The 25374-nt window shown below is 41.3% G+C and overlaps 2 protein-coding genes across 12 annotated transcripts in view; one reads left to right on the top strand and one right to left on the bottom strand.

The window, feature by feature from the left end:
- The first annotated feature begins 36 nt into the window (after window positions 1–36).
- acbd4 (acyl-CoA binding domain containing 4) lies at window positions 37–5838 on the top strand. 4 transcript variants are annotated; one of them, XM_062475145.1, is made up of 11 exons: window positions 37–243; window positions 367–558; window positions 1669–1789; window positions 2296–2380; window positions 2477–2597; window positions 2693–2797; window positions 2955–3043; window positions 4217–4424; window positions 4628–4848; window positions 5009–5071; window positions 5179–5838. In XM_062475145.1, exons 2-11 carry the CDS (start codon window positions 486–488, stop codon window positions 5305–5307), a joined length of 1215 nt encoding a protein of 404 aa, XP_062331129.1. In that variant the 5' UTR covers window positions 37–243; window positions 367–485; the 3' UTR covers window positions 5308–5838. The 4 variants fall into 4 exon arrangements, with proteins under 4 accessions (XP_062331129.1, XP_062331130.1, XP_062331128.1 ...); XM_062475146.1 differs by having other exon boundaries at window positions 2690–2797; window positions 2955–3037; XM_062475144.1 differs by having other exon boundaries at window positions 2690–2797.
- Window positions 5839–5881: 43 nt separating this feature from the next.
- The window catches only part of LOC134031485 (rho GTPase-activating protein 23-like), an 82315-nt gene continuing 62822 nt past the window's right edge, over window positions 5882–25374 (bottom strand). For 6 of the 8 annotated variants that reach the window (XM_062475122.1, XM_062475120.1, XM_062475123.1 and 3 more), the window contains 10 exons: window positions 11361–11513; window positions 11103–11181; window positions 10883–10956; window positions 10568–10657; window positions 10302–10427; window positions 10172–10216; window positions 8891–8984; window positions 8291–8322; window positions 5959–8135; window positions 5882–5926 (listed from right to left, as the gene is read on the bottom strand). In XM_062475122.1, coding sequence (XP_062331106.1) covers window positions 7119–8135; window positions 8291–8322; window positions 8891–8984; window positions 10172–10216; window positions 10302–10427; window positions 10568–10657; window positions 10883–10956; window positions 11103–11181; window positions 11361–11513 — 1710 coding nt within the window. In that variant the 3' untranslated portion in view covers window positions 5882–5926; window positions 5959–7118. Of the gene's footprint in view, window positions 8136–8290; window positions 8323–8583; window positions 8609–8890; window positions 8985–10171; window positions 10217–10301; window positions 10428–10567; window positions 10658–10882; window positions 10957–11102; window positions 11182–11360; window positions 11514–25374 lie in introns of all 8 variants that reach the window. The other 2 variants (XM_062475124.1, XM_062475118.1) reach the window with 2 other exon arrangements.

Raw genomic sequence — 25374 nt, 5'->3', positions numbered from 1 at the left:
TAACGCACCTCATTTACGTTGGTTGCATTCCAGAAGAAGACTCGCGGAAGTCTGACCAAGTAACCCACGTTTTCAACAACAAACTGATAGGCCTACATTAAATCCTACAATGAATGAATGCTCTCCCTAAATTGAGTGTTCTTTTTCAACTTGCAATCTGCTCAACCAGAAATAACGAGTTTTATTATCGACTAAGTGTGCTTCTTATCAGCCATGACAAGAGAAGGGCGGCGAACAAGTGAGGTAAACGTTTTATAACTCTCTTCCATGTTATTTGGCCATTGCTGACGTGACGTTGAACGATTGTATCGTGACCAAATAGCCTAACATACCTACGTGTCGTTTGTCTGTTTCTTTTCTTTCCAGTCTACGGTGGCTTGATTTGCCACTTTGACATTGCAATCACGTTGCTGTCCCATTGCCAGTTCGATGGCACTTAGCTTTTCAGTTGAGATACATAAACTGCTATACTGGTCCCGTTTACAATGTCAGAAGCTTTAGACCACCAAAAGCGCTTTCAGACCGCTGTCGACGTTATTCATAATTTGCCGAAACATGGTAAGTAGGGGAGTCGGGTTGTTTGTAAACACTTTGTAAGCTGAGCTACATCCACCCTTTACTTCAATGTAAATTGTATTTTAATGATTAACTATTGTGACTCAGTTTCAGTTGTTGTTTATGAAAAGTAAACTAGTCAAATCAGAGAAGATAGCTTCTATGAGCAATTTTAAACTAGCAAAACATTCTATGCACATCACATATGATGTGCATAGAACACAGTCTTAGTTATGGTAAGTTTATCCTTAGCCTGGTTATGGCCATATCTCAAGTCTTTGGTCTTAGGCGAGTCTCAAGTTAATTTTGACAAACCTTTTCTGTCTGCTGTGGGAACCCTTTATAAACCCTGTATTAAGACAATTCCTATAATTTAACTAGCCTAAGTGTATTGTTCATTATTCCAATGGCACATTTTAAGTAACTTTAACCAAATTATATATATTTTCCAATTTATATAAACAACTAACTTGAATAACTCAATTTTATATAAAGAATAATACTTAAACCACAGACTGACTGACTTCTCTGTAATCCCTGTGACGACTGATTTGCGGTAGATGTAGTGCAGGAGCCAATGAACGCACAAATTGAAAATCTATTTTTTCATTATCATCTGACAGAATGCACAATGAAAACAGTAAACAACGTAGACTGATAGGCTAGGCTACTCACTGTCAGAGAAAAATATTCTTTCAGTACAAAATGTAATTGTTCACAAAAGTAGTGATAGAGCATCAAGAGGTTGCAGGTTCAAATCTCACCCTGTATTCCAGGGGTCTCCAATCCTGGTCCTCGAGGGCCGCTGTCCTGTATGTTTTATATGTTTCTCTGCTCCAGCACACCTGATTCAAATGAATGGTCATTACCCGGCTTCCACAGAGCTTGATAACAACCCATTAATTTGAAACAGGTGTGCTGGAGCAGGGAAACATCTAAAACATGCAGGACAGCAGCCCTCGCGGACCAGGATTAGAGAACCCTGCTGTATTGTATGTCGCTTTGGATAAAAGCATTTGCTAAATGGGTACATTACAACTATTACATTGTAAAGTATAAATGGGCTCAGTTAGTCAGTGAGTGTTATTAAAACTGGGTTACTAACTCTCACAGGTTCCTATCGGCCCTCCTATAAGGTGATGCTTAATTTCTACAGCCTCTACAAGCAGGCCATGTGTGGCCCCTGTAACATACCCCGGCCAGGCTTCTGGGACCCAGTGGGGCGCTACAAATGGTGCGTTTGCATATGTGTTTTTTGAAAGGCACTGTGATGAAGAAAAAAGTTATTCACTAGAATGCAGTGCGTCACACTGCATTTCATTTGAGTTCTGGATTTATAAAGTATTATTTATCTGCAGATTGGAAGAGATAACCAGACGTCTGACAAAAAATGACAACACAGCAGACTTAGGTTTCAATCTTGTCTCCCTCTGCTCTCAAGGCCAGAGAACGGTGTAGTAAATAGGGAGAAATAAAGATAACATACAGCCAAAAGCTGTTTGTTATTATAGGCATGCGGATGCTACATCATAGAACATCAGAACACATGAATGATAAGACATAACATATGAACAGATGATAAGGTAATAGTTTATCTACTAATTGTGGTTAACATAAGCACAAAGGATATCCCATTTCTTCCACAACTGCCACAGTGAGTTAGGGTTTGAATGTGTATTTGGTGCATGGACCACTGCATATTTGTTGATGAAAACATGTTGGCTGACACTGCATCCACAGGGATGTTTGGAACCGGTTAGGAGAGATGAAGAGTGAAAAGGCCATGGCTGAGTATGTGGAAGAGATGAAGAAAGTAGCTCAACAGGTAAAGTATGCCTTGGTCATCGTTACTAATGAAGTATGTATGCGTACGACCTGTGTATCAACTGCAGGCACACAGTCCTATATCTCCCCTCCTTAGGTTATTGATACCATCCCTATGAATGAAAAGACGGCATCACTGTTTCACCATTTTGAGCCTCTATACGTTGTTATCCATGACATGCCCAGACCACCAGTGTCACTGCTGAGTATGATTGAAGGTCAGTGAGCTGTGATGTGTCTGTATTTTTGCCTATAAGTAAATGTAATTGTTTAGACATCAAGGACACTTATCAGTCAGCTATTCAAACAGAAGCTGGGGATGGCAAGAGCTCTAAAGAGAACCCCAGCTTCCAGGGTCCAGATGTGGACCAGGAGACCTGTCAGACACCAGAGGTCACCTCCACCAGTCAGCCCCAGGGTGCGTCACACTGCACCTATCTGTCAATCTGGCATCTACAGTATAATACAACAAATGGATAAAGCACGTCCATGTGAACTCCTTAAGCTAATTTCCAATCAATAGATAGAAACAAAATTGTGATATTCCTTTTCGGTTTGTTGTTTTGTACTTCTAGATATATTGCAGTATGAGGGGGTGGTGTTGACCAGTGACTCGGAGAGTGAGATCTTCTGTGACTCTGTGGAGCTGCTTGACAATGTAAAGGTGAATTGTGCTAATATCTCTACTAGTACAGTCGTGGCCATAAGTTTTGGCAATGACAAATGTTGTATTTTGCAAAGTTTGCAGGTTCAGTATTTGAGGAAAATGTTTTCACATGTTTCTATATAATACTGGAATACAATAAGGCACATTTCATATTTTTTAAAGCTTTTTTGGGGTGACATTTTTTTATATACCGTATTTCTTCGAATAAACGCTGCCTTAGAATAAACACCGCCCTCGAATGAACACCGCCCTCGAATAAACACCGCACCAAAAATGAACGTTGTGTAATAAACGCCGCCCTCGAATAAACGCAGCACCAAAACATTCTGAAAACGGTTATTTAATTGGTTAAATTCAACCCGAGTATTTATTACACATGTACATAACTCTGCACAGCTTTCTGTTTGAAAGCTAACATGTATGAACGTTTAGGCATGCTGCTTCAGATTTCTACGCAATGTAGAACACTTTTATTTGAGACCGTTGTATTACCAACGCACACCTAATTGATAGTCAATGAGAAAGGGAGTTGCCGCACTCATAGACAAACAAAGAATAGACAAGGGGGTCAGCGGTAGTAGCCTAAATGTAACCTGCGTTTTTAGCTGCAGGATTCATTTGTCACAATGCCAGCAACGAAGTTGTCTATGGCTGCACTGCATCTACAATTCACGAAATCTCTCTTGCTAATTAAACGCCGCCCTCGAATAAACGCCGCACCAAAAATGAACGTTATTTAATTAACGCTGCAGCGTTTATTCAAAGAAATACGGTATGCAAATAGTCCCCTCTTTTACAGCAGTCAATCTGCTCTTAAAATCCAATCAGAATGATAGTGATTTCACCTGGCTAGAACTAGTTCACACTTTCCTCTGTGCTGATGATATGACATACTGAAATTATGTTAGCAGTCATTTTATGCCAAGGCCAAGCAAGCTTTGCAAACACAAAATGTATGTCGCTCCCAATACTTTTGGTCACAGCTGTACACTACCGTCACTCCTCATAATTCACAACTATCTTCATTTCAAATTTTTAACGATTCAACAACCATATCGCTTTCTTGAGCAAAACATTTACACCGGTAACAGGGTTAACGTTAGGGTACCATAACAGGTACATACTTTGTTTGAGGTCTTGTGTTTATTGTGTTTGCATTTTTATAAACAGGTTGACATCCCCAAATCAAATGGTCTTTACAGTGGCCATCCCTCTTCAGGGCCGTCCTCAGTCGGAGAACATCAGGAGTCGGCTGTTCCCCAGGCTACTCAGATGGGGGCGGGGAAAGGTGGAGAAGGAGCGGAGGATAGAAAGGCTCCGCCCATCAGGAGAAGTCGAGCTGCTGGAAGGAATGGAATGCAACATGGATGGAGAGAACGTAAGTTGAAAAGACACGGTTATATAATACTGTTTTTATTTTGTTAGCAAGTATGTATTTTTTAGGTGCACTTGAGGACCTACATCTAACATCTCTACGACTTGTAAGAGACCATCATTATTTGCATTATTTACAGGTTTGTGTACAGGTACAATGTGCATGGATGCTATATGTGGACTCGCATACCTGCCCTGTCTTTCTAGGTGGTGTTACCCCAGGCGGCCCAAGGCAGGTAGGCGCAGGGGGGGCAGAGTTTGGGGGCGGAGCTGGCAGAGGGGGAGGAGACGGGTCAGAGGGAGGAGCTGAGAGGCTGCAGGACGTTCTACTGCAGCAGCAGATTGTGCTAGCCCTGCAGAGGCTCAGGGAGGATATGAGGAGCGTCATGGACAGACTGGAGGTGGTGGAGAGACTGGCTGCAGCACATGTATGTTCATTACCCCCCCCCCCCCCCCCCCCCCAAGGTCTATAAAGTAGCCCACAACATTGCTACAGGACAGCTATGGTTAACATTGCAGATCATTTACATGTTTCTTAACCATTTGGTTATGTTTCTCTTTGTATCAATGTAATGTTCTCTGAAACAGTTTGAGAATACTGATTGGAGACCATGCATACAGCACAATGCAGCCCCCATCTCAGAGTCAGAGGTAAGACTATTAAGGGCGCTAACTAAACCATGTATCTGTAAAGAATGAAAAAAAATCATAGATGGTCCTCTTTTTTTTGCCAAACAAATAATTTAGTTTTTCCTCAGGGTGAGAATTGGTGGCCATTTGACGTGTCAGTTCGAACGCTAATCCTATTGTTGCTGTGGCCTGTCGTGGCTCAGGGCTTGGTGTTTCTCCTGAGGAGAGGGCAAAGAAAACACCACATCCCGATGTGACAGAAGCTTCAGAGTTCTGTCTTAATGCATGCACTGTTTGGTTGGACATCATTACACAGCGACCACCTTTCATTTTGAGCACGCAGAGATTTGTTCATATTTCATGTTATGTTGACATTATCAACTCATCAGATGCACAAATCTAATGCGGGGTACACACTAAAATATTTTCACTCTTAACAATCCTCACACCATGGAAAAATCTGATAAGATAAATTTGTAGATAATCGGGACCTTACCTAGGATTGTCGGAAGGGGGAAATCGGCCCAAAATCAGCCCGATTATCTTGTGGTGTGTACTCGGCATTACACAATGTGGTAAATCAATGGACTAAACTATGTGGCCTTAATTAAGACCTTAAGTGTGGAAATTCTGATTGAGCTGTATGTGAATGCGTAGACTTACAATTTGTAAGGGCAACACCTTATATGTTGAAAAATAACTTTTCAAAGCTATTGTTGTATGAACAACTTCTGTGAAATACTTCTGCTTGATCTCAATAAAAACCATGGTGGTCACAAAAGCCAGAATGGCCAATTGGTCATCATCAACAAAAAGCAAGCAACAGGTAAACAATTTGGACGTACTTTAGTGATTCAAATGTTTTAGGAGACATTCCTGACAATATATAAAAGAATTATATGAAGAACAAGTTAATTTCAAAAGAAATAATTTAATATATTATGTAGAATATACAGTATACACAGGTTAACTTGACAAGGCTTTGTACAACTGTTACAAAGTTGGTAGACACACAGTCACCCACATACATGTAGTCCATGCACAAGAGCACAGACAAACTATTAAAGAGACAATGGAATAGGCTTGTAGGACAGATGTTGGCAGTAATACAGGCTGATTCACCACCATCTTGGTTTCAGACAAACATAATTTCCTGTACTGATACATAGAAACTAACAAAGCAGAAAGAATAACCGGTAAAACTTTAAGGTTTTGGATATGAGGAAGTTAGGCTAATTTCAAGCCACCCTTTTTTAACTGTTCCCATGAAAATACTATGCCTGTAAAACTAATATCAACCAGAATCACTCTTAGCAAGTGTTAACTCATACACAAAACACTGTATGCTTGGTTCCCTTTATCTTGTCTGTCTTTCCACTTGTAATGTAATGATGATTGGACATGCTACAATGGCCACAACTGTAAAAAGTAAATATTGGCATGACTTTATTGAGCTGCCACAGATACTTTGTTCCTGTCATGGGGGGCCAGAGAGTGGTATTCCCAATATCTGGGTTGACCAAACACATTACACAGACAGGTACAATAGGCTTTGTTCAATGCTTCTTTGAATAATGTGTTTGATATGTACACCATAGGTAGCATGCAATTAATTCAAGGAAACTTTGGCATTATGAACACTGAGGAGTGAAAGAATGCATGTTTTAAACACCTAACAGATCACTATTCCTGTTTCACAGCTTTGAAAGAGTTTAGTAAAGAGATATGGTAAATGGAAGAGCTAGTCTATGGAAATTACCTTAGTTTTAGCTAAGAAGTGAACCTGTGCAGGAATAGTTTGTTTCCTTACATGTTCTAAAATGATGTATCCCTTTAAGTAAACACTTTTATCTGCTTGTCTTTTCTGTCAGGCCTACCGTCAATAATTTTACCAAAGGCTAGTATAGAGAATGTCAACCAGATTTTTGCTCTTATACGTATAAGCTCCAAAGCAGTTCAGGATGTGTCTGACAATGACACTAATTCAGTTTGCCTTTGGTTTGGGAAAAAGTGAATGCTGTACTTACACTTTCCAGTGCATGTGGGTAAGGGCTAGTGCTTTTGACTTTTAAACTACCACTGTGTGACGGCGCCATGCCTTCCTCTTATGAGCCTCTAAGGTTGTTTTCCGTAGTACTATGGTGGAAGGATAGAGGGGATCCTGATCTGTCCGTCCAGCTGAAGAGTGGGAGAGAGAGGGAGGCCCTATCGTCAAGAGAGGGCCAGGAGCCAAGGCTGACAGTGTGCTGTCGGGAACTGTAACTGGGTGGACTGTGGCCCGCTGAGAAGCCTCCACTGGGCTGCCGTGCTGACACTGCTCTTTCACTGGTGATCTTAGTAACTCAACCCTTTCTCCTCTTCTACTTTTTAATCCATCCTCATCCTTGCCAAGTTCCATCTCTAAATTCATGGACACAGCCCTCACTCTTATTCCTCTTTTTTTCCTATAACGCACTGGCAGTGTCTGGTCCCACTGGGTCTGCGGTGCTCTTTGAAGACTTGAAGCTTGGCTGAGGCTAGGCAGTCTGAGATGGGAGAGCCAGGAGGGGAAAACTGAGCATGCTTTGGCCAGGCTTGGGACATTTAAGAGGGGCAGGGCAGTGAGCTCCTCTTGGGGCCTCATTTGTGTGGTGCTGGTGATGATGTTGGGGGACTGACAGTGTGAGTATAGGAAGCTATTAGGACAAGGCTGGGGTATTTTAGTGGATAACCCCCCTTCATCCCGACGCACAATATTTCTTGCAGGTCTTTCTTTCTCTCTTTCCACTGTCACCCCACTTCCCCTAAACAGGGATTGTTTCTCCTCTATCCTCTTTTTACCCTTATTCACTTCTGTTTCCCCATTATTTTCTATTCTAGGACGGTTCAGTCCTTCAGACACATGCTCTTGCTCTTGGTCCTTTCCCTTCTTTTCTTCCTCTCCCCCATAGTTGCTTGCTTTGATTGGCTCGTGCTCAGAGTCCTCACCAGAGCTGCTTCCCAATTGATGGGTACTGGGACATTTCTTGCGTTTCCGGGTGGCTGTAAAGATGAGTGATGGAAGGAAGTCTCTGGCACTCAGGTCCTTCTTGATGTCCAATGAGACCTTAAACACAGATCCCAGATCAGACATGGTTGATTGCAGGATAGTCTGTGAGCTGAAGATCAGTCAATGATCATCATCCAGACAAAATAGTTCCATCAATCACCAATCTAACACCATCAACTCCAAATAAAGATCTGGGTAGTAATAGTGCTTACCTTTGATTTAACTGAATCGCTGGTGGTGGAAACTGCATTAGAGTCAAAAAAGAGAAGTTTACAAGGACATGGTGATCATTAGCAAATGAAATGGAGGTAGCATTTTATTTGGGAGGTCAAAGAGGCCACAAGTTATGTACTTGCTGATATCCAACCACTCAACAGTACTATAAGATACTGTTTGAGGATAATACTTGAGGATGTTAGAAGCCAGAAAAGGAATAGAATAATAGAGAAGTGAGAACACAGACAGGAAAACACACACATGTAACTTGAGGTAGTCATGCTCCTACCGAAGAAATTGATCCACAGGTTCAGCTACAGTAGGATAGGTGTGCAAGAAGGTCCAGAAAAAGAGTAATTGGGAAACAATAAGTTTACACAGGCAGAAATGAAACGGTGGGAGTGGAAAAAGTACAGATGTGCAGTACTTTAGCATGTGCAGTAGTCCTTAATGTTATCATTATCATGTGCAGTAGTCCTTAATGTTATCATTATCATGTGCAGTAGTCCTTAATGTTATCATTAGCATGTGCAGTAGTCCTTAATGTTATCATTATCATGTGCAGTATCCCCTGGGTTCTCTGGGTCCACACTCACCTGAGGTTTCCCCAAGCACACCTGTCCTACCGATGTTGGAAAGTAAGTGGTCAATATTTGGAACAGGCAGCATGTCTCTCTTATCCACTGGGGCCTACACACACATACATGCAAGTGCAAACACAGACAAAATAGAGAGAATGAGATTAAATATTTGTGAATATCAAGACCCAGTGTCATGTACAGTCTCACTTTTGTAGTCCAGAAACTACTGCTGGTTCATTATTGTTGTATAGTTGCCTTGTGCGATTCTACTGGGGTTAAGGCAGGGTTGTTGACATAAAGCCCTACTGGGGTTAAGGCAGGGTTGTTGCTAGACATAAAGCTCTACTGGGGTTTAGGCAGGGTTGTTGACATAAAGCCCTACTGGGGTTAAGGCAGGGTTGTTGCTAGACATAAAGCTCTACTGGGGTTTAGGCAGGGTTGTTGCTAGACATAAAGCTCTACTTGGGTTAAGGCAGGGTTGTTGCTAGACATAAAGCTCTACTGGGGTTTAGGCAGGGTTGTTGCTAGACATAAAGCTCTACTTGGGTTAAGGCAGGGTTGTTGCTAGAATAACGCTCTACTGGGGTTAAGGCAGGGTTGTTGACATAAAGCTCGACTGGGGCACAGGCCCCTCATTACTCATATCACCTTTTTTTTCTTCCAAGCTTGCTGCATACAAGAAGTGTGCAACACAATGCACAATACAAACTTTCCTTGCTTAACCCACTATGTGTACAGTTCAGGGATATAAGTTTGATAGCCTTTTTAGGGACATCAAAAGTTAATGTGAGACCATTTATTTCGCAATACTTTGAGCACAAATAAAAATGTTGGAGCTTCATGTAATATGTTTTGGTTTGATGTTATTATGTTTGAGTCAAAATAAGATGATCGGTAGGCCCATTATTTAGAAACTTTCTTTAGTTTCGTAATCTTTTTTTTTTTTAGCCTGCCTCAATTCTGACGTGCTTGCCGACACCTGTACTTCTTTGTGCCACTGCAGTTATTATAGCAACCACAGAAAAGTGCACGGACATGGAATGCTGCTGGCACGCATCAGTTTGTGTTTTCAGTTAAACTGCATTGATTTTACAAGCGTTGATGGGGATACTGCTTTCCTTTTTCCAGGATTATCAATGTTATATGAATGCATTGACAAATAAAGTAAATTGTAAAACTCAAACTTGAGATTTTACTGGGGCACGGCAGATATATACTGGGCATTGTGCCCGAGTAAAAAGGGTCTAGCGACGCCGCTGGGTTAGGATCAGTGTCAGGGTCAGGTTTACTGTCTACCTTCTCATCTCTATCCAGTGCTCCAGCATTGAAGAACCAGTCATGCTAGACAAAAAAAGAGAAATAGTTACAAAATTTGATTATTTCAAGTCCAAAGCGTCTGAAGTAAGTTAGGAGCTTGAGTTCTTACATGTAAGATGAGTGTCTCAATGATCTTGTACCGGTCTGGCATGTGGGTGACCATGTCAGTCATGTTATCTTCTGATGTTCTAACCAGAGTGGGACCAAACACTAGAGCCAGATTTCTAGGCTCCATCTAGGATAGACCGAGACAAAATGAGGAATTGGGTGGTGTGGAAATGGAGAAGAATGAAATAGTGTGCATAAGATGAGCTTTGCACAGGGTTATTTTACAATTATGACATTGCAGTCAGGAATGACAGGGAAGTGGCATACCTTATTTTTGTCAGAATAATCAGCTACTGTTTTCAGATGGCCAACCAAAAACCTGAGGGTGTGGTGATAGTGCCTTGGTAGATCATGGATCTGACAGAAAGATGGATTGGAGAAGAAGATAGACGAGGAAGATGTAGAATTACATGGGGAATCATGGCACTTAGTACATGTGCACATGGTAATAATGAAGTTAAATGGGGGTAAAATAGATATAGAATACAATAATTATACATTTAATGTATAATTAAATGTATTTATAAAATATCAAATGAATTAAAAAAATTATATATATATTTTATAACTTGTTTTACCTACCAGTTTCCTCATGGTCTTAAGTCTGTCCTCTGCATCTTCTAGCCGATTGGCATCGATGAAGTTACTGTATTTGGCTGATTTCAAAAACATGCACAAACATGATATGCAGACAAACAAACATATTCAATTAAAACATGAATACAGATACACATAAAACACAGTTTTTGAAGGGTGAAGGGATTCTCAGTGGAGGGGGGTTTCATTCTTGTTATGAGCTTACCATCTGTGAACAAGGGTTCTGGAAGTTTCCTGAAGAAGGACTTCAGCAGGCTACTTATGACATTTAAGTCCTGCCATCTCTGTGGATGAAAGAAATTAGATGTTGTTGTCTCAGAGTGTCTAAGCCTAAAACATATCAACCCAATGGTTTATTATTGATTTTGTGAAGAAAGCTGGTATGAATTTGTAAAAGGCTATTTATAGATGTATGTTTTACTTTATCTGGCACACATTCACACTTGTCTAAACATAACCAGACCTCTTCGGTGGTGATGATCTCCATCCCCTTATTGAGTTGCTCCTGAAGGCTGGACACCATGGCATTGTTGCCTGGTACCCTGTAGATGCCAGTGTACTCTAAACCCATGGTTTCCACCATACCACAGCACATCTCCACTATCAAAGGGACAAACTAAAGACAAACAGCAAGCCAAGTGTTGTCAGTTCATTGTTGTTTGTTGGTCTCCCTTCATGTGAGTGTTCTCTCATGTTCCTGATTTTGCTAAAATAATTACTATAGTTTTGATCCTGCCTGTCTGCTTTTCCTTGTGTTTGAGTCCATATGCTTACCTCATCGTGGCAATGGGAAACATTTAAGTCTTAACTAACAATGAGTAAAAGCTTTAAACATTAGTAAACATGAATTGCATTGTCAGTAAGTGTTAATAAAACAATAGTCACACATACATTAAGCATTAATGCAGGGGTGGAAGTAACGAATTACAACTACTCACATTACTGTAATTAAGTAGTTTTTTCGGGGGGTACTTGTACTTTTATGAGTAGATTATTAAGTCTGTAATTGTATATTTGTACTTAAGTATAAATTAATCCAAGTAATCTACTTTTCTACTTTTAAAATCACAATTCTTTACTGAGTAGCCTATAGCCTACAATTTGAATTAATATTCAAACATTTGACCGGCATCTCAGTAGCCAATAAAGATAACTGATCGCAAATGAACCAATTAAAACCCTGATATTTGGACAGAAAAAAAGGTCCCTGCTGCAGCAAGTTTTAGAGAGAGTTTATCATAATAATCGCACAGTTAATTTATGGACAGAACTGAAGGTTTGGAGAAGCAAACCAACCACATGATGGAGATTAATGACAGCCACCATGAAAATGACAAAGAAATACCGGCTGACGAGTGCCCATGGCCGCACCTGGTGGAGTTGTTCACGTAGGCTACAGAGGGAGGAAAGGTGACGGCATGCTAATGCAATGCAAACTTTGTTTGCCATTTGCGGGGATTTCGGTTTACAAGAATTCAACCTCTAATCTCAAAAAACCTTGAATCACCATTAATTAGGGTTTCTCCGGTAGGAGGGAATCTATTGTTTTTGTTAGTATTCTTATTATTTTTCCTCTTCTCCGCTAAATGGCTCAATAGCTCAAAAGGTCCTTGACCCGATTTTTTCAAATTTGGCCCAATGATACACCAGGTCACTCACTACTCCCAGACCGCTAATGGCCCATGTACGCCCATAGGTGGCGCTATAAGCCACGCCCAAAGTCTACGTGATTTCCCCAGCGCCCCATTATTCCAAAATGCCTGAAAATTGGCATGCCTTATTTCTCATGGGGAACAAAAAAGCCTCAAGAACCCATTGGGTCCGCCATGATAGATTTAGCTGTACTGTCCAAATTTGGTACAACCTTCAAAACCCTTCTCCTCATGAACCATAGATCCAATCGACTTGAAAATTGTTGCAGATTTGTAGAATACATGTCTTTCTATAGGGTGAAATTGAATAAGGAATGCAATACAAAATGGCTGAAAGAAGTGTATTTATGTAAATGTTCACATTGCCACAATATCTTTTTGTTAATAAATCAAAGACCGGAAGAGTCGGAAGTGGAAAGATGGCGCGGTCCAGTTTCGTACTCTCGCTTGCCTCACTGCGCCACTGAGCACTTTTCATAGAAATGAATGGGGACGCCATCTTGGAAGACAAAAGTTGCTTCCTCTAGTTATATTAACTCTATGCTTGTCCCGCACGTCCCATATTGAAAATGCTGTGCGATACAGCGCAAAGCGGGACAGGTGGTCACCCTACTTGACACACGCGCGAGCTTGGCGAGACGCACACACATCCTTTCTGGAAATTGTGTGCTGACCAAGCCCCCACGCTCTGTTTTTAGCTCCTGTTTCATTTCGCTTCCAATCGCAGCTCGCCGTTACGAATATTAAAAAAAATTTCGGCGGCCATGTTGTTTTCAACTGGAATCGCCTGATAGTGTTGGAGGCAGCCACGTTCGGTAAGTCCTGTTTTTACACATTTTAAGCTAGAATCAATGATTGGTTTCGTGAAAGTGTAACAGACGTGGTCTTGCAAGCTCCGTCAGAGGTATCGGGCAAATCGTCCCGCACTGGGTTCGAACTTACCACCTCTGGCTTCCCAAGCGCCACCACTACCAACTACGCCAACGAAAAGCTAGCTATTCGTTGATGCGGGTGGCCGGTTACATACCTGAGGAGTGAGTTTCACCGATACACATCGGCTACATTCACCCCTCAAACTCACTCCGGCCGGTTAGCTGATGCTAACCTAGCGATCCGGGTCACGGCACCAGTGTAACAGACGTGGTCTTGCAAGCTCCGTCAGAGGTATCGGGCAAATCGTCCCGCACTGGGTTCGAACTTACCACCTCTGGCTTCCCAAGCGCCACCACTACCAACTACGCCAACGAAAAGCTAGCTATTCGTTGATGCGGGTGGCCTGTTACATACCTGAGGAGTGAGTTTCACCGATACACATCGGCTACAAAAGTACACTACTCTTGAATTATGGTGAAGGTTTTAGCACTTTTAGACCTTTAGATCGTGAGTCTGAAGTGACGGAAAACCGAACTCGAAAAGTAGCTACTGTAGCTCTAGCTTTTTTCCTCTGTGTTTTTAATTAGTGAGTCATTTTGCATCTTGGCGAATTGTTCATCAAAAAGGTCCAGGAGGGCAGCCTTTAGGAGAAAAAGCAATTCCCCACAGACCTTTCGGCTCAGAATTTTGATTTGGGGCGTGAACGTTTTTGTAATAAGCCCATGCGCCAGGGAGACCGCATAGGCTTAGGCGGCAGCCATGTTTTGGTGGCGTCATGTTCATAAGTTCACCATTTTACAGTTAGGTCTACATGAAAAAGGTCGAGGAGGGCAGCCTTTAGGAGATGTGGGAATTGTGCTTTTAGCCAGATGCTCCGATTATTTTTGTGATTTGTGGACTTGCAATTGGAGTGATACTGCGTCCTGGGAGTACATTGTTTTGACGTTAGCCTCAGAGTCAGGCTCGGCTCGCCCACTGGCAGTGTGTAAACAATTTTGTATTTCACTCAATTCTACTCCAAAAACGTCAGGGAGGACGGCTTTTTGTAGACAAGGGCCTGCTAAATATAGCCAGTATATCTGATTTTTCAAGGCGAGCCTGTTTCATTCGTCATATGCCCTGAGAAAGCGACCTACGTTAGCCAGGCTAGTTTCGCCAATTTACATTTATGCATTTAGCAGACGCTTTTATCCAAAGCGACTTCCAAGAGAGAGCTTTACAAAATAGCATAGGTCACTGATCATAACAACGAGATAGCCCCAAACATTGCGAGCAGCCAAAACATGAAGCATACATTGTGGAAAACCAAATAAGTGCCAAAGGGAAGAACCATAAGAGCATGCAGTTAAACAAGTTACAATTGAACAACATGAAACTCCCCACAAGAGTGTACCTGTAGAAAAAACAATCAACAGTATTTCACAGCGAGTACAAGAATTTGAAACCGTTACAACTAACCAACAAGAGCAACAAGTCTCTCAATACGAGTCATTGTGATCCTGGAGGTAAGTCAGGCTATTTAAAGGTCTCTGAGTCTGACAGTCAGAATCACTGTTTACAGGCAAAGGTCGAGCTGGGGCCCGTTCTCCGTACGTCGCTAACTCAGTTAGCTGGATTTGATTGTTGACGATTTGTCATTATCTTGGATTGTTCGGTTCTCGAAGCTCATCCTGGACTTGCTGTCATAGCAACAGGTCCGTAAATTTAAACCTGCTCGGTAGCAGGTTTATTTTATGTAAACACGATTAGATTGAGGCTTTACAAGCAGAGGTGATACAGGAAGTCTGTCACAGACATGTCTTGTCCGTTTTTAGTACAGGAACCTGTTGCAGAAGGTGCAAGAATAATTGCCAGAATTTAACATGAAACCGAATTAATTGCTCATTGCGTGAGGCTCCTTAAGCACAGCGCGATATGCTAGCCTATACTTTTTGAGAGGATAGCCTATCGTTTTTTTGTGAGGGTATCATTTACATAATACATTTGTTGAAACCACATCATATGACATTAAAGATGATAAATGAAAATATGAAAGTATGAAAAAAAAAAAACTTTTAGACCAACGTATAACTCAATCCAGCTATACTAATCATAAACAACAAGTGTGTTCGAAGAACCGAATTAGCCAGATCATGATAAGCAAGATGATGTCATCTTGGATGTGTCATTTGATCTCGGATGTAATAAGCGACGTACGGAGAACGGGCCCCAGGTCTTTGTCAGATGTGTATATATTGACCAGTTTAGAGCTAAATACTCTTGCCAGAGCCTGGAATAGAACCCGTGTTTTGAGTGACTTTGCATGGGTCTCCATCAGGTCAACACATTTGGATTCAAGTTCAAGTAATGCCACTGCATTTCACTGTCAAAACTGTAGTTTATGTCAAGTGTAGATGGATGTAATTGAACTGACATGGATCCTTTCTTCACTTTACAGGTCTGGAGGGTCATGCAGAGGCCTGCTCAACAGAGTTCAATAGAGGATGCTGAGAGCAACAACAGATAATGCTGAGAGGATCACAGACCCCTTGCTGGACTATCCCTCTCTAGCTGGACAGCTTCATTCAGCTTGCCTGCCTGCCTGCCTGCCTGCCTGCCTGCCCTGCCCTGCCCTGCCCTGCCTGCCTGCCTCCCTGCCTCCCTTGATGAAAAAGGACAAACCAGCATTTTTTACTTTGATGAAAGTCTAAATGTTTAATCCTTTCCATGTCCCAGTATGCCAAGCTGCTGACTTTGAGTGTCTTAAGTGATGAAACCAGTTCAAGTGATAGACTTTTGACCTGAATCCAATGATTATTCATTTGAATAAAAACCACTCAAGAGAAGTACTGCTTCTTGGATGATTTGTGCTCCACATCAGTACATCTCACACATTTGCCTTTGTTTCCATGGGATTCATGGAATTGTTAGTTTCTGCTCCACCATTTCCACCATAGTGTAATAATAAATATAATTTAGGACAGCAATTACATTTTTGTGTTATCCTTTCGCATTACACACATTTAGTCAATGTTCTTAAACTCAACCGATTATTGTCATTTTACCATACTGTTCATATTGAACAGACATCAGTGTTTACTTGGAAAGATTACTGTATATTTCCACTTTTGATTTGTATTTCCATCGTAAATTTGGTCTTCAATTTCATTTGGAAGTGGTATTAAAAGGTCTTACATTTAACTTGTTTATACCTGTAGACACCCTGTGAAGCCCCCACCCCCCACTCCAGAGACAGTTGGTGACAGAGAGGTGCAGACATTAAGTTAAACATGCCTTAAGAGTCGAGTAACAAATAGAGACTAAATGTGTAAATGGATGTTGAAACTCAGTTCTCTGAGTTGGTGCATGTCAGTTTAGGCAAAGGTAGCCTTTTAAACCTCTAGGTTTAAAACAAATTCAGATTTGATTGGAATTCTCTCTTTTATACATTTATAGTTGGATTTGACATTTAACAGACATTTAATTCATTTAGCAAGTTGTTTAACTCAAACAACCATAACACAGTACATATGGTATACAAAGCTGCAGTCATATTTGGCGAAATTGTTAGCTTGGATGTTATCTTTACATATAGATGGGGTCTTGATGATGATGCGCACGCAGCTTCAAGGCAGAAAGACGCGTTCCATTTCACTTTTACTGTACCTACACCTTTAATGTTCCCGCCATCCCCCCCTTTCTGAATAAAGTTCGACTGATCTGATTTGTTGATTTCTGTTGCTACGAAAACCAGTTTAGCCGAGCTAACTAACAATGTTTTTAGCTAGCTTGCATTACCATTCAATTGCTAACAAAACATTAGTAAAAGTAGCTTGCTAATAGGGCAGAATCTTATTAATGCAGGAGACTCAGAGACCTTAGCGCGTCACTAGCATATCGTCATATCACGCAGTCGGAGCACAGCTAGATAATCAGCTGTCAGCACTCTTGACAAGGCCGGATTAACCATTAGGGCAACTGGGCACTTGCCCAGGGGCACATGACATCTAAGGGGCCCTGGACAATGTCAACTAAAATGTTAACGTCACTGTGTCCAATCCCGACCGCTGTAAACTACTATTGTCCAAACCCGAACGGGGTTTGGACAATAGCACTCAGTTTCCGGTCTTTTTGCCAGCATTTTCTTTTGCTATCGCCAGCAAAGTGTAATTAGTATTATTTTAGGCATACCAAACAATCTACGTGTAAAATTTCATGAACATATATGGACGTTTTAAAGAATATATTGTGCTTATTAAAGTTATGCATTGTGCTTATTAAAGTTATGAACTTAGAAGTGTGCTCAGGCTCAAACATTGGGTCTCACACTGGGTGTGGGAAGCAGGCTGTTCTTTGTGTCTCTATCTCTTCATTTTCAGAAACAACCTTGAAACCGGGTGGAGACGGCACCCGAGCAGGTGGGACGCGTAGGCAAGAACAACTCCCTGATGCACGAGAGAACAAGCTCAACCCTTTTTTGATACTTGTTTTTCAATTGCACTGTATAAATATATGCTGGGGAGGGACAGATAGCGAGTTGGACTTCGTGAACCAGCCCAAAACTCTGTTGCGGGTAGGGAAACGTAGACAACCCCAGAGCTCTGTACTTGTTGATTTCCAACTGCTGCATTAAAGCTGATATTATCGGACCTCTGCGACTCCAGACCACTCTTTCTAGAACACAGATTTGTGTCATTGAATTACCATCATTACATATTGGAATAGACACATAGAAAAATAATCCTTCAACTGGTGACCCCGACGCTGAAAAGAGGGAGTCCAGAGGGTTCCGGCCCGACCGACGGATCGGGGGAGAGACCCATACACCGGTGCGAGGAGACAGACGTAATCGTCAGAGGCCTCAACATAAAAAAAGGTAAGCAGACACCTGTTAATTCAAAGTACTGCTATTCGAAACTGAGAACCAAATTTAGACGATTACTATGTTTCATCGTACCTAGTCAAACCAACAGTGGTGGGAAATCAACCGTTTTGGTGTTTTGTCCTTGTCCAAGGGGAGGTTCGAGTCCTTTCCAGGGGTTAGAGTCCCTAAACTCGTTGTCCTTGTCTAAGGGGAGGTTCGAGTCCTTTCCAGGGGTTAGAGTCCCTAAACTCGTTGTCCTTGTCTAAGGGGAGGTTCGAGTCCTTTCCAGGGGTTAGAGTCCCTAAACTCGTTGTCCTTGTCTAAGGGGAGGTTTGAGTCCTTTCCAGGGGTTAGAGTCCCTAAACTCGTTGTCCTTGTCCAAGGGGAGGTTCGAGTCCTTTCCAGGGGTTAGAGTCCCTAAACTCGTTGTCCTTGTCCAAGGGGAGGTTAGAGTCCTTTCCAGGGGTTAGAGTCCCTAAACTCGTTGTCCTTGTCCAAGGGGAGGTTAGAGTCCTTTCCAGGGGTTAGAGTCCCTAAACTCGTTGTCCTTGTCCAAGGGGAGGTTCGAGTCCTTTCCAGGGGTTAGAGTCCCTAAACTCGTTGTCTTTGTCTTTTTCACTGTCTATTTGTGTGGAGTCAGATTGAGTTTAATAAAAATAGAGAGGAGTGTGGTGTGTCTTTTCTTTGTCCTCTCCGGTACAAGAGGGTTACAGAATTGAATTGATGTGAAAAAGTAATATTTGTGTGGAGTCGGGTTGAGTTGAACGGTATTTTAAACAGATCTGTCGTTCTTTAGAAAAAAATAAAAAAATAAAAAAATATCCACTAGGTGTCCTCCAAGGACCATAATTGCCTTCAGTGTAAAATCTAAGAAATTGTCAAATTGTGAGATCACTCACTTTTATCAATCTCGTGCTTTTTTCTTTGACCAAGAAGTTACAGAAATCCTGAGGAGAGTTGGAGAAAGGTGGGGGCTAAAAGAGTCCTGTTACTTGAGATCTTACAAAGGTGATCCCAGAGGGTATAGTTCTGCATAATTATGTGAGTATTAATGCTGATAGATGTGTTCGTTTAGATGAATCCCAAGTTTGGTGGTTAACAAATGCGTGATCAACATTTGTTATAATTCCTAGCCAAACAGGGAGGGTTTTTTTTTTTTGAAGCCTTTCCGACCAGAACTTGGATTTATGGGCGGAAAATCTGTGATGTGTGAGGGTATTCAGTAAAAATGCAGAAATTGAACCCCTGGTTTATAAATTGGTTCTAATACAATTGGAAGAGTTATACTAGAGCAAACCAGCTGTGTTGGTCAAAGAATGGTTTGAGGAAATGTATGTGAAAAATTATGAGGAAGCAATTGGAAAGGTATATGGGATAACATTTTAAGTCAAAATAGTAAAATCTAGGGTTTTTAAGAGTTTTGATAAAGGTATTAGATATAATTTGGTTAAAAATGAGAAAGAGAACATAACTAAATGTACTTTTATTAGGAGTTTAATTGTAATTTGGTTTTAAGTTTTATTTGAGAGTTTTATCAGAGCCTGGCATACTGTTTGGGATAAACAGTTAGGCTGTGATAATGTTGTATTGATAAATGGTATTAGTGCATGAAGAGGATTATTATAACATTCAGTTCTGAAATAATTTGGGAAGACTCATCAAGTCTGATAAATTGTGGTTATGATGGTTTGAGCTAATTGGCTCGTTTTGAACTGCAGCAAAACGAGTTATGAAGTTCTACCTATCTGACCTTTATAGAAAATATATTTGGGAAAAATGTTTGGTTAATAGCTACATTAAGAACATTATTTGGTCTATATTTCATTTAAGACGCATACAGATTCTGGTTTGGCATAATGAAAATTGCTTTTATCATATCTTTGATAAAAAGAGGTGTGATTTGGTAAAATAGATAATCTAAAACAATATTGGTCTTAAACTTAACTGTTTTAAAAGACAGAAAAGGTTTTTTGGAGTGAAATAAATTAGACTAACAGTTGATTTTCTAAAGAAGGGAACAAAGAAACAGATTGTCATTTCTAGGCATGACTAATAGGAGTTGAATATGGGGGCTCGTTTTTTAGATGCTGTTACATGTGTTTGCTCAACAATAAGAAAACTGAAGGGAAAATACTGCCTGGTAATTATAGATACAGTATGTTTACTATGTGAACTGAAGTCTTTCCCAGTCCTATACCAGGTGCATAACACCATTTGAATTGATTTATTGGAGATCATATGTAATACCACAACTTAAACCTTTCACATAGCATGATGAAGAGGCGAATCAAATGGTTAACCAATTTTATAAAAAAATGCTAACTAGAAAAGAGATGTCTTCTGCTAAATTCTGTTCCAGGTGAAGCAGTAAACCAAAGAGTGGAGGAGTCAAACGAGGAGATTGGGTATTGATTAAAGTTATCAATGAAAGGAGGGATCTTATGAGAACTTTAAAATATCCTGTCTAATTTCTGGTTTTTCTATTTGTTTCGAATTTAGTTTATTTTATTGCAATTCTAAAAGCTTGGCTAAAGTTGTATGTATGTGGTGAAGGGGGCCTGTGAGCATGTCCAGGTCTGCCGTGGATACATGGATGTCGAATGTCCACTCTGGAGTGACGGTGGGTTTTCCCCTATAACATCATTAGGGTTTTCCCACTGTGTCCAGTGTGTCCACACCACTTGGCCATAACGCTGCATAGTCTCATCATTATTGTTGATTTGTATGTCAACATTGTGTAATCGGTAATGGGATATTTTTTTAATTTGGGTTTGTTGTCACACCTTACTGTTTGCATCTCATTTGACTCAGTTACTGCTTGATCATGGGAGATAAGGTGATGCTGGGACTGTAACTCTTTTCTGCTTCAGGAAGAGTCAGACCGGCGGGTCTGACTACCTAACCCCTGTTCTAAGGCCCCATTCCCCTGGAGACCCTGTCCCCCCCCTTCTCACTGGATGATCTACCCCTTCCCCTTGGAGACCCTGCCCCATCTGCCCCTATGCCCCATCAGACCTAGGAGTGGTCTGCCCCCCCCCTTCCCCTTGAAGACCCTGTCCCACCTGCCCCAATACATCATCAGGTGTTCGGGGAAGCCTGTTGTACATTTATGGACAGGACCATTCAAGGTCATCGAGAGAACCTTGCACGCCCTAAGGGTGCTGGGGAAATGAAGTACGTGGTACCACTGCAGCATGTGTTGTGCTGCTCCAGAATCCAGTCGTACGTTGCAGGAGTTGGTGGAGAAGGGCCAGTGAACCGTTTGCTATTGCTACGAATGTGAGAGTCCAGAAAAGAGGGTTACGACAAGGCCAAGAGTGATACTGCTTGACCACACTAGAATTGTACTGGACTAAGAAGGTTTCCGCTATTTTACTTAAGAGTGTGCTATATCAACATGATTGTTGCTGTATCCCATGTATCAGGTCCCTGTGTAACAGGATCATTGTCTCGGCTGAGGAGAACCCGACGAAGGGGTTCCAAATGCCGTTGCTGGGGCTGGCTGACCAGGACGAGGAGGCGGTGGTTGGTCCGGGCTATGTTGATTGATCTCTGGTGTTTTCAGAGATCAAAAGAGGGATTAAAGAATATATTGTGCTTATTAAAGTTATGCATTGTGCTTATTAAAGTTATGAACTTAGAAGTGTGCTCAGGCTCAAACATTGGGTCTCACACTGGGTGTGGGAAGCAGGCTGTTCTTTGTGTCTCTATCTCTTCATTTTCAGAAACAACCTTGAAACCGGGTGGAGACGGCACCCGAGCAGGTGGGACGCGTAGGCAAGAACAACTCCCTGATGCACGAGAGAACAAGCTCAACCCTTTTTTGATACTTGTTTTTCAATTGCACTGTATACATATATGCTGGGGATGGACAGATAGCGAGTTGGACTTCGTGAACCAGCCCAAAACTCTGTTGCGGGTAGGGAAACGTAGACAACCCCAGAGCTCTGTACTTGTTGATTTCCAACTGCTGCATTAAAGCTGATATTATCGGACCTCTGCGACTCCAGACCACTCTTTCTAGAACACAGATTTGTGTCATTGAATTACCATCATTACATATTGGAATAGACACATAGAAAAAGAATCCTTCAGTTTACATGTCTAAATAATATAGGACAGTTACTTTGGCCGAAAGACCACTCGGCGACACTCGGGCGACGCTTGGGCGACGATCTTTACTCTGACAAGTGTGTCTTTGTTGTCATCGTACTGCTACTATGGGTTAGCATATGAGTGTATTTCAATGCTAGCTTAACACTACTTTGTCTTGCCAATGAAAATACACGATCATGTGTGACGTGATCTGTAGTCGAGGGGAGGAAGGGATGGGGGCTAGCAAACTTTGAGAAGAGTTCAACAAAACATCCAGCAGGTGGTGGTATACAGTCAAATTGAGATATTATCGCAGTTTGGAGATGTTGAAGCGTGATATCTTATTGTGGAGGACATAACTACGTCCCTGGATATGTTGACAGCATTGATGGTCAGTTTGGTGACCCTGGATCAAGTTAATATCCCCAGAAAAACAGCAGCGGCCAGTGTTTAGAAGTGCGGTCGGGTTTGGACAAGGGTAGCGCACGGCTAATTTACCGGCGCCAGCGTCTTTTGACCGACTCTAGTAAAGGCTAAGCTAACTCTAAATTTTTAAACAATATTTAGCTCGAAAGGTAAGAAGTTAAAGCTTAACGTGAAATCAGTAAATCAGCTGAAAACGTGATACGATTATTTTTATCAATATTTGAAGTGGCATTTTCTCAGAATGTTAGCTAAAAACCGGTCGGGATTGGACACAGTGACGCTATATCACGTTATGAACGCAGTCCTAACTTTCCTTAATGTGAGTACTTTATTGCAACTCGTTCGATCAAAATATTATGTTAAATCACGTCAAAACAGTGTTTGTGTAGTCTTGTAGCCAGTGCCGCCGCTCCCATAACGCGTACTACGCTCTGTGCGTAGGGCACCAACTCCTGAGGGGGCACCAGAAATTAGCCAACTGAAAAATCATCATAGTTATAATACTTATAATGCCGATATTATTTTAGTATATAAATATTAGGCACGTATATTACAAAACAGGCAGAACAAGAGATATAGCCTATTTAAATGCTCAAAAAAAGTTACGATGGTGCCCCCCCCAAAAAACTTCCCAAGCTCGCTGTGGGTGCCCTTCCCTATCTCAGTGGCCTGACGAACTTTGACAGTAGGCTAGGTCAACTTTTCTAAAATGGGCTTAAAAAGATAACAGGAGTCAGGGGAAGAAAAAAAGAAAGAAAGAGACTGCGAGATGGTGCCCGTGCATCACTTTCAGGTAAGCCCATGTTTAATCATTGTTAAATACGGGAAATGTGCTGCTAATTTTATGGTTAGCCTATGCATAAACCTCAAACTAGCTGACGTTATTGCTAATGTTAGCACACTCAAATATGTTTTAACTTAGGTGCAAGCTAAATTGAGATGTTACTGTTAAACATTATCTATGCATTTTACAAGTAACTGACGCCAGCTTTTTTAAAGCCAGTTTTTAAATGAGTAATAAAGGTGGAGAGCTCCTTGGCTAAACCAGGCTAAGAAACGCAAGGTACGTAGGGCGGAAAAATTAAGAGACAAAAATACATCACCTTCTCTAGACAAGATTTTACCAATTGAAGAACGGCTTGTAAAATGTTTATTTTACATAAAGCTCAAAAAACTATTTTGCGCTCAAATAAATGCCCCAAAAATTCGCTCGCACGCATTGCGCGCTCGCATTAATTTTTGAAATCGTAACTAGCATCACATCAAACACAGGGGGGGGCCTTGAGCCTTGTTGCCCAGGGCACAGAAAATTGTTAATCCGGCCCTGACTCTTGAGTACCCAGCATGCAGTGCGGCATGTCAAAAAACGCAAAGACTTGTGGAAAATAGTTCGGTTACAACGGCCATGCGAGGGATTTCAGTTGTTGTCTTCGTTCAGTTAGATGTTTGTAATGTTATTGTTTGTTAGTTAATATAATCTTGTTGGTCACCCTGAGTGTGCATGTCGTGTAGTTTAATGGGAACAGAGAGTCGGCCGTTATATCATCAGAGGCTACACTCGGAAGGAGCTGGACATGGGCTGTGCCCCAGTCAATTGCCTATGAGGCTATTCTGGAGACCTTCACAAGAAGAAAGTGAATATCTGTGGTTTTCAAGCCATCTTTGAGAAAGTTTGAAAACTCTGTTGTGGTTGATGTGTATTGATTGTGGGAGGTAATTTTTGGACTATATCAAAACCTCATGCGGCTGCTGCAGCATTTCTGCTTTGGCATGACCTGCGCTTGGAGAGAGGGAAACAGCATGGATGGGGATAGCGTACGGGCAGATGTGTCTTTATATAGGGTGAAATGGAATGAGAAATGCAATACAAAATGTCTGAAAGGGGTGTATTTATGTACGTGTCCACATTGCCTCAATATCTTTGTGTCAATAAATCAAATATAATTTTGACTGATGGTTTTTCAAACCTTATTGGCTTCAAGGTGACATCATTCTGATGTACCATGCGCAATTTTATGCAATTTTACCTTTAAATGTCAACCGTTTCTTAACCTTTGTCTCAAAGCTGACCAAAGCTCATACTCTGCTCTTTCTACTCATACAATCTCAACAGTTGGTGTGTAGCAGAGAGGATAGAGAGACTTGTGACCAGATGCTCATGAGTTCAAATCCCCATTCAGCCTATTGTTGTTGGCCAAACATGAAGTAGTTTTGCTCTCTTGTTGTCCAACTCTCCATCTTCAACAGTGTACATGTTTATAATATTTTGCCATTTTGCGGAGGAACCCGCATCGCTGCTTGCAGCTATATTTAATAAGGATGTTTTTGCTGTTGTTGAAAGTAACTATTTTCTCTATGGATCTCTGTTTGTATTAAAAAAAAAAAATTAAACTTATTTTATTATATTATATTCTTTAAATATCACCAGCTAAAAAGTAACTAGTACTCTTTTCAGAAGAGTAGTTTGTACTTATACATACTTTAACACCTGTACTTTTACTTGTAATTTATCTGAGCAATGTAACAATACTTAAGTAACCATTTTCAGTATTCTTTCCACCACTGCATTAATATATATGCATGTAAAT

Source organism: Osmerus eperlanus, chromosome 12 (assembly GCF_963692335.1).
Source record: "Osmerus eperlanus chromosome 12, fOsmEpe2.1, whole genome shotgun sequence".
Lineage (NCBI taxonomy): Eukaryota > Metazoa > Chordata > Actinopteri > Osmeriformes > Osmeridae > Osmerus > Osmerus eperlanus.
Note: the sequence above shows the minus strand (reverse complement) of the source record. Positions and strands in the feature narration are given on the sequence as shown.

Excerpts from the sequence above, each read along its gene's own strand:
- acbd4 (XM_062475144.1), top strand. The coding sequence starts at position 486 with ATGTCAGAAGCTTTAGACCACCAAAAGCGCTTTCAGACCGCTGTCGAC. Across the intron at positions 3,044-4,216 it reads AGCTGCTTGACAATGTAAAG|GTTGACATCCCCAAATCAAA; the intron begins GTGAATTGTGCT and ends TTTTATAAACAG. Across the intron at positions 4,425-4,627 it reads GCAACATGGATGGAGAGAAC|GTGGTGTTACCCCAGGCGGC; the intron begins GTAAGTTGAAAA and ends CTGTCTTTCTAG.